This window comes from Theobroma cacao, chromosome 4 (assembly GCF_053813885.1).
Source record: "Theobroma cacao isolate CCN51 chromosome 4, ASM5381388v1, whole genome shotgun sequence".
In the NCBI taxonomy this organism is placed as follows: domain Eukaryota; kingdom Viridiplantae; phylum Streptophyta; class Magnoliopsida; order Malvales; family Malvaceae; genus Theobroma; species Theobroma cacao.
In genome coordinates, this window is record NC_142642.1 from 25,855,417 (window position 1) to 25,864,834 (window position 9,418).

At 36.6% G+C, this 9,418-nt stretch overlaps 1 protein-coding gene across 1 annotated transcript; it reads right to left on the minus strand.

Annotated features, from left to right (window-relative positions):
- Positions 1–269: 269 nt before the first annotated feature.
- Positions 270–5,470, minus strand: LOC18601675 (protein LONGIFOLIA 1). Its single transcript, XM_018119706.2, has 5 exons — positions 4,604–5,470; positions 3,897–3,949; positions 1,835–3,817; positions 1,608–1,758; positions 270–1,310 (listed from the first exon to the last, which is right to left on the minus strand). The coding sequence occupies exons 1-5, from the start codon at positions 4,755–4,757 to the stop codon at positions 496–498; spliced, it is 3,156 nt and encodes a 1,051-aa protein (XP_017975195.1). The 5' UTR covers positions 4,758–5,470; the 3' UTR covers positions 270–495.
- Positions 5,471–9,418: the final 3,948 nt, after the last annotated feature.

Genomic DNA, 9,418 nt, shown 5'->3' on the forward strand with positions numbered 1-9,418 from the left:
GGAGGTCTCGCTTTACTGTAAACACTTTGTGACCACTCCAAATGTTGATGTATATATTGTCAGTCTGGTGCAAATAGAAAGTAGAGCGATATATCTTATGAGTCATCATACCAACAATATATGCTATACCTCTGGGCCAACTCTCACCATTTGAAGCTTACAAAGTTCTTTGATCACTTATTTGTTAGTAGCTGAAGAAAGAAAATTGTTTGATAAGGATATCCTTGATCCAGATACTAGCATGTACTGCCAAAATGAAGACTTCAAAATGGAAAGAATACATATGTTGGAATACACATAGATTGCAATTCACATGTATTTCATAGGCGTTTTAATTTACATGGTGTCATAAGCTCAAGTTTCATTCAAGTTTTATTGCGACTATAGCCCAAAAGAATCGAACAAAATGGAAAAAGAAGAAATTTTGAAGTACACTTTACCAACCCCCTTTCCTGATGGCCCTTCAACCCAAATATTGTAGCATTATTAGAAATGCTACTTTAAAAACAGTTGCCTGCAATGTCTGTTGGGTTGCACTTGTGGATTTGCTGTTTCACCGCTGATAACTTCACATATCAAGTCCTTGAAGATCAACCGCTCCACATCTAATACTAGCCAGGGAATTTCACTTTTGCACTGTGTCCAATCCATTAATCCGAGTGTTAAATCTCCCAATAAGATGCTTCTCAGACTGTCATCCTCACTATCCAAGCTTATTTTTGATGCAGTTTGTAGATTATCTATTTCTGAACATAAATCTCTAACCAGCTGCTGTTCTCTTGGTCTTCTATCCTCCAACGTGCCTGGTGAGAGCCACTGCTTGAAAGAGCTGTTGTTCACTAATTTTCTGACTAGAACTTCGTTAACTGCATCAAATATAAGCTGCCTGTGGTTCTTCTCAATGGGCTCTAACTGGTTGATCTTTCTGCTCTCATGTTCATATAGAAGTCTAATGCTTACCTTGGTTTGTTCTAGGGCAAGGAACAAGTTAGGATTGATTAGATGACCTGATGGATGAAGCTGATAGGCCATGAAGCTGGATTCAAGTTCTCTTAGGAGACCTGATGCTGACAATATTTCCGAAATGTATATATGGTCTGGATTTGGACTATTGCAAATGGGTGTAATTTCATTGATAATGGAGTCCTCATTGATAGAATCTAAGTTCATGAGTTTCTGGACTAAATGCCGGATGTTTTCTGCTTTCCCATTATCTGTCTTGGACCTGAGACTGGTTTCTCTGCAGCTGGATAAGTGATTCAAACCTACGGGACCCCAGTGTGCTTCATCAGGAATAAGACCCTCATCATCTGTCATAAAGAAAATGTGAAAAGAATTCAATCTATGAAACCGGCCAAGCCTCCTGTAATAAGTAGTAGATTCTTCAAGTTTCTTGTTTTGTATAGATACTAACTATATGCAATTCTTAAGTTGTTACTGTTCTGCTTTCTACAAATATCTTGTGATATTAGTAAGGATGAACTAATCTATTAATCGGCTTGGTGGATGTATAATCATTATAGCCAAAAGGTTTTATGATATGGAAGTCATTACAGTTGAAGTTTCAGTTTAGTAAAATCAAGGTATGAAGGACACAGGAGCTTCACCTTTAAAGGCATTTGATTTTTTCTTCACAGGAGATGGTGATTCATCTCCATAAAATGTGGCATCTAGAACAGAGACAGGACTAGGGTGTTCCAGGGCAGTTCTTGGAGGTTCTGCTGTTGAGTCAACTTCGCTAAACCTTGCTGGTGGATTCTGAATAATAGAAATGTAAGCTGTTTAGCGTTAGGAGTTAATCAAAATACTAATTAAAAGGAGGAAGAACACTTACATTCTGCTTCTTTCCATGTTTCTGGGAAAATGTACCCTCTATCTTGCAAGATGTGTCAGTGCTCGTGACTTCTATCTCACCACAGGAGGCTGCGCTCATATTGCTCTCAGATTGCATTGAACTAGCATCACCTTGGTGACTTAAATCTCTCATGGCACTACTGATATCACCCAATTGGTCATCACGTCGCTGCAAATTGTGAGATTTATGCCTGGGCTTCCGATATGGCAAGCCTGATTCTGCTTGTACCCTGCCTGATTGCCTTCTGCTCCTGCTCTGATCTGATGTTGGGGTGGCAGAACAAGATTGCTTTTCCATTTCAAGCTTCTTCTGCTGCAGCTTAAGGCACGTGGTCTCTGAGCTTATAGCCAGCATAGGGTTTTCTCGAACAGTAGGTGATGGCCCCTTTGAAGGTTGGTTGCATCTTAGAGTTTTGGCGGTACTCTTATCCCTTGAATGAAGTCGACTGGAAGGATCCCTGGAAGGATTAGGTCTTGGAGTTAACTCTTTATATGATCGCATGTCAACCTTTTGGTATCTGGTATCAGCGGGGTTGCTTGTCCGGAGCCTGCTTAAACTGCCTGTTGCAATTACTGATGAAGTGGAATTGCAGGCATTTTCCATAAATCTTGCTGGTTTAATAATTGTGATTGGGGATTTAAGGCTAGTTGGAGAACTAGTTCCCTTAATTGTGGCTGAAACTGCACTGCTACTTTGTAGCTTTATCAAATTTGCTGCTTCTGAGCTATGACCAAGGATACTGTTTGCATGAGAAATAAAATTTGAAGCTTGGTCTTCTTTTCTGGTCTCTGTCATCTGTTTAGACTTCTGCATGGCTTCAAGTATTTGTTTAAGGGCTCTGAGATCCTTTCCTGACTTCTTGAACTCGAGTTCTGCCAACCTTTTCTCAATTTCACCATAAACAGTTAGAGAGTTGTTTGGGGCTTTCATTGGCGTTTCTTGACACTTCAAAGCTGATGTTTGACCCTTGTTTCCATTAGGCTGCTTCCATGGGGCTGGTTCAATTGGGCATCTGGTTGCAACAGGTTTCTTAGAGTCGGCATTTGTCAGCCGTGGTGAGCTGGGTTCCCTTTTTAAATTTCTTGGAGAACCAGAGATCCAATTTTGATTTTTCTCATCAATTCTTGATGAGCATGAGAGGGGATCATCTTTCAAATCGTGACAGGTCCTGATCTGTCCTCTTTGATTCCCATTGGTTAGCATGGTGTCTGGCAATGCTTCCAACCCCATCAACTTGGCTACAACACTAGACGGTCCTTTGTAGCTTCCAGGTTCTTGCTGTTGGTTTTTCATCTCATTGGAGTTCAAGCTACTTCTGTGCAGCTCTCCTGGAAGCAAATTTGATTTAATACTATTGATGGAACCCTTTATGGAGCTTTCTCTACTATCTAGTGATAGTCTTGGGAGATCTTTGAGCTTAATTTTAAGTGCATCCTGTGACCCCCTCCCATCATAAGAGAATCGATGAGCATCCCTTGGCGCAAAAGTGAGAGAACCATCCTTGCGTTCATTGGACGTTCTGGGTGCTTCTTGAAGCCTTGGAAGAACACGACTTGATTCATTGAGACTGGTGGTGGTCTTGGTCTTTGAAGGTTTTGGTGACTGCAAAGGCCTTGGTGAATCTATGTACTTCAAGGTCTGGTGGCGCCCTGCTTCCACTTTGGTGGCAGTTTTAATTGATAATACACGGGCTTCTCTGTAGATGGAGTCTTTAACCACATTTCGGAGGTCAAGGGACTGCTGGCTTGATTGCAAAGAATTATTTGATTGATAATTGGACATTCCCTGGGTTGGGGTTTCAGGGAAGGTGGTTTGGCTCAATGAAGATCGGTCTACTTGAGATGTTTTGCTGCAGTCAGCAGATGAGAAACTAGATGAACAAGAGGAGGATGAAAATGAGGTTCTGGGTGATTCAAAGGAGAATCTTTGTTTCTCCTTCACGGTCTTCTTCAGACTATTTTCCTGCAGGTATAAGTTACGTAAGCTTCAGTTAATTTTGTCAATTAATCCACAATTTTAAGTGATTAGGATTGTTTCTTACTTTTATCTTTTGTGAAGCAACCTTGTGCTCTGTTCCGTGCTTGCCATTTTGACCTAGAGAAACAATGAATAATGTTAGCCATAGAAGGTAACATTGTGGATGGTTTTAGACATTCGAGGTTGCAATACTTGAAAATATCATAGTTAGAAGATAAAAATTAACAATTAAAAAACAAAAACACTGAAACAACAAGCACCGAAAGTGTTAATGGTGCAAATGAAGCACTTAATCTATCATTGGAAACTTTAACAACATTAGTTTTCCTACATAATGCAGTCAGAAAGAGGCTATGGAAATTCCTGTAGATGCAAACAGAATCGGAAGAAGTTCCACAACTGAAATTAAGAATTTGTGTAGCCTTTCTAGTTAATCCCTCAATGGCTGCGATTGGGAGGCATTAAGCTCTTGAAGCAGGTGGGTGCATCCACAATGTTTTAAGCTGACCTTTAGCTTGGTTTACGCAAAAGTTTTTAAGCAAAAATTTCAGAAAGATAGGTGGTAAGCAAAAGCAGAACTGGGGAATATAACTTTTGACTTCATCCACTAAGTTACTTGGAATTTTGAAATTGAGTGAAACACTATGTTGCTGAAATTAGCAGAAATGGAAACCTCTTAAAACTCACAAGCCCTCTGGCCTAAGCATGCGTGACCTATGCTAATCTTTCTTAACAAAAGCGAGCACCTTGTTAAAAACTGAGATAAAGTACCTGGCGGAAGTCTTTTGTGGTTTGAACTGGCAATGCGTCGGCAACCAAAGAACTGGTGGCGGTCAAAGAGCTGGAATAGTCCATTCATGCACCCAATCTGCTTCTGCAATTCTGGGTTTTCATCTGAAAAAGAATATATAAACTTGGCAGACATGTTCACTGTCTCTCTTCAACTCAAAAAAGCAGAAGAACCTAAACTTCCTTAGTTTCCATACAAATCTCCGAGTAGTTTCAACGTCCCTTTTTCCCTAAGAAGAAATGACAACAGAAACTTGAATACACCCAAGGAGTCGTAGTGGTTCACAAGGTTAGCAAGCTGTATGCATTGGCAGAAACCTTGTAAAGGGATTTTGTTGGTGAGGCTTCTAAGTATATTCCTGCTAGTTACATGTCAGGATTCTGAATACTGATGGTTTTTTTTCTTCTTCTATAACTCAGATATTTCTTTCTTTTGGAGATGTGTTTTTCTTTCTTAGGTGACGTTTCAGAGAATTTTCTGAGTAATAACAGAAGAGAATGGGAGGAAGGGAGGGACAACTTTAAGATGAAAAGAAAGATCGATACCATCCCACATTTCCATTCTTCCCATTTTGCAGTGAGATAAGACGTTTTCTTGCGCTTCACAGGAACAAGGGAGACAATATCTTGTGCGAGAAAGCCAAAGGGAACAAAATTAAATAAATAAATGGAAAGAGGGGACCCAAATTAAAAAAAAAAAAAAAAACACCTAAAACAGTCACCACCTACTAGCCCCCTTCGAAGGACTAATATATGAAACGCTGCAGGGTGCAGGGGAAGTTCTACAGACCCCAAGGAGAGATGTTTTTTGGGTTTTCTCACTGAAGAAAAGAATACTTTGTCTTTTGGCTCTCCCTTGGAAAAAGGCTGCTAGAGGCTAGAGTATATAACAGCACAGGGGGATGTTAGTGTATTAGATGTTAAGGCAATGTGAAAATCTACTTGTGATAGAGAAGAATGAGAAGTTGTACCGTCAACAAGTTATTTATTCATTTGGTATATATTTAATCTACACGTAGGGAAGAGAGATTTGGAATGTGTGGGTGCGATCTGAATTTTTAAGAAACAAAAATGAATAATGGGAAGAGAGAGAGAGAGGTGTGCATAGGTGGGTCAGATCTGCTTTGGAAATTTTCTCCCACTTCCATGTGGACAAAATAATGCAGTCTGGACCTCTCTACCATGAGCATGTGGAGTGTGTCAGAGAGTGGCAACATTACAGCAGCAACATATAAGGAGAAAGTGGATTTATGTACTGGAAAGCCGCCCTTTTCCAACCATTCTCCTCACCGCTCAGCTTTAACTTGCCCCCCATAGGATCCCTCTCCCTTGGGTTTTTGACCTAACCTCACTTTACCCTGGAAACACGTAAAAGCTATAGTGTCTGCCAGTCTGATTGATTATCCGATTCTTAGTAAGAATTGTGAATAGTCGGAAAAGGTTTGATTACCAGACAAAATAGCATTACACCTAAAGATCAATTTCTTTTTCTTATATCCACGTCCTTCTGTGGCTTCAATTATGAAATTTATGTAATGATTCACGAAATTTCCTTAGCTGAGATGCAATAGTGTTACTCTCGTCGATTCTCTTTATCATACCCTAATGACTATGGGGTTGCATACAGTTTGGCATTTTGGCTGCATCTGATTCGCTTTGGTTCGTACGTTTGATCATAACTGTGGTCCAAAACATTATTGTTACTAGATTTTATTGCAAGACACTCTCAGCACTTAATCCTACCGGTGTCGGATTGCTGGGCTTCCCATATTGTGCAGAATAGACAAATGCATTCTCATCAGGGTTTGGATGAACTACTTGGCAACTTCAGCCACATAAGGTTGGTTAGGTCTGTACTGGGATATGATCATATTGTACAGTTATATTTCTTTTACTATCCGAAGTCTGCATTATTGTTACTTACTACTTGTGTTATTTAGGCACTTAGGTCGAGAGAGAGACAGAGAGAGGAGCTTTGAATTATAACATATCGGCATGAATGCTAGTAGCTGGACAATCATTTAATGTGATTTGTCAACTTAGAATAATGAACGTGATCAAAGCCTGGTAGCACCGATATGTCGAATCCTAGGAGTACCTTGAGTCACCCTCATTTAACAAAAATGGGCTCCCAATCTCTATTTTCTACAATTCATCGTCTTCCTATAATGGCAACTACTATAGTTTATATGCAGAAAAACAGCTGCATACAGTGTGTACGACTGCCCACTTGTTCAATCATGTCGCTTTCTTGTTTTAGGGACTAGATTACACTTGATGGATTATCATACCATGCCTCGTTCGATAAATGTCGCAAAAGATTATTATCTTATGCACCGGTGATGAAATTTTTTGAATTTACAATCGAATTTAAGAGAATGTCAAATGTCTTACAAATATTTAATTTAACAAATATGTGATAAATATTGCATAAGATCTTTTATAAAGGACATAAATTTAGCATAGGCATGGTAAAGAGAGAGGCAAAGGGATCGTTGGATTTTTCAAAATTGTGCAAATGAATAATGACAGACTTAAAGATTTTACATAAAAGGTGATTAAAAAATAATCATATACAGTTATGTATCTATATATTTTAAATTTTATATTTATGTCTCCCGTCACCACTTTTATTTTGTCAATATAAATGAATTGTATTTACACTCACACAGATAATCAAGTGAGAGATGTGGAAGATTCTATTACTTAAATGAGAAGATATAGATTTGCTTTTATCTTCACAACGTGAAATTTTTTTCATTTCATTGTTTTGTCATCTTATCTTAACTTGAGAATTTATATGATGATTTCTATATGGACATAGTTGAGTTGGATCCCCTCTAACAAGCCACCATTTCCATGTAAAAGCGGATGTGGTCCTACCAGTAAAATCACCAAAATTAATATTTGCTTTATTTTGTCAATATAAATGAATTGTATTTACACTCACACAGATAATCAAGTGAGAGATGTGGAAGATTCTATTACTTAAATGAGAAGATATAGATTTGCTTTTATCTTCACAACGTGAAATTTTTTTCATTTCATTGTTTTGTCATCTTATCTTAACTTGAGAATTTATATGATGATTTCTATATGGACATAGTTGAGTTGGATCCCCTCTAACAAGCCACCATTTCCATGTAAAAGCGGATGTGGTCCTACCAGTAAAATCACCAAAATTAATATTTGCTTGTTTGGTTTTTGTTGTGATCCTAGATTTTATTTGTACAATTGTCCACTATTGCCCTTAATAAGGGCTGCAGTATGTCTGACCTTAGATTTAATCAAACTTGCTACTATGTGTTCACCTTATGGCATTTAGCATTTTTATCATTCTTTTTATTTATATTTTCTTGTTTATCTCTTTTAGAGCATGTTTGATTCATAGAATGGAATAGAGTGGAAATAGAATAAGCGTTTCGTAAAAATAGAATAAGAAAATAATAATTATTATGTAATTTGGTTCATAAAAATAGAATAAAATAGAAATTGTTATAATAATTTATTCTAATGGTTAGTTGGCAAGAATAGTTTTAAAATTAATCAAGGAATAAGTAATTAATAATAAAAATATCTTTTATTATAATATATAATTATTTTATTTTTAATGTTTATTTTTATTTTTAAAATATTCAAATTTTATAATTAAAATTTTAAATATTAATTTTTTTTAATAATTTATAATTTTAATTTTAATTTAATTTTAAAATATAAAATATTAACTTTTAGTTTTTTTTTTTTTTGTTCATTCCATTCTAGTAGTTTCATAATTTTTTCTTTTCTTTCTTCTCATCACTAGGCCACCGGAGATGTAGTCAACATAATAATGGAGCATTGATCTAGCGCTCTTTGTGGCCGAATCTTGCTGCTAAAACATTAGATCGACACTTCCCGCAATCAAATATAGTGGGAAACGCCAATCAGTGCTTCTCATCATCGACGTCGTTGTCACTTTCCATTAAGGGACTTTAGAGAGAGAAAGGGAGAGGTAGAAGAAGGGTAGAGAGAGAAAAAGAAAATGTGAAAAATGAAGAAAATGTATATTATATGTTATCACAATTTTTAAATTTATTTAAAGAGTAATTTTGTTCAACAACAATTTTGACCTATTCCCCACCCTTGGAATAACTATTACCAAAGTTTCACTTGATAACAGCTATTAAGGTTTTTTAAAAAATGGTCATTTCAAGAAATGGTCATTATTCCAAAGCAAACAAGTTATTAGAGAGAGTTTAGGAATAGTGGAAGAATGGTTATTCTATTCCCTCGACCAAACGTGTTATTAGAGAATTAGAGATAAAGTTTTTGACCTAATACCTCTTACCCATGTTCATGTCAATATCTTAGCTTTATGAGAAAAGAAATTTCTAAGCTCAAATAATTCTCCCTAAAACAAAAAAGAATTTGCAATAAATATACATATCCATCCACATATTTCAATAATCTAAGTTTAAGATATCGCTTTGAAAATTTTAATTTTGAATTAAATGATAAAAAAGGATTATGTCATATTGCATAGAATAAAATCAAATTTAACAAAAAAATGGTTATTTTATTTAGAAAATTCAAATACGAATATTAAATTAAGAAAATAATTATTATTAAAATATGTGAAAGAATGAAATGCATGATGATTGTCACTAAGTAGAAGGGCATCACGTGCTTTGCCTACCAAATGAGTTGTACGACCCAATGGTGCTTCTACCCCTTTGAAAGTGGCTGTCTGCCAATTTTATGCAGTCCTAACACACACACATGTATGTATGTGTGTGTATATATATATATATATATATA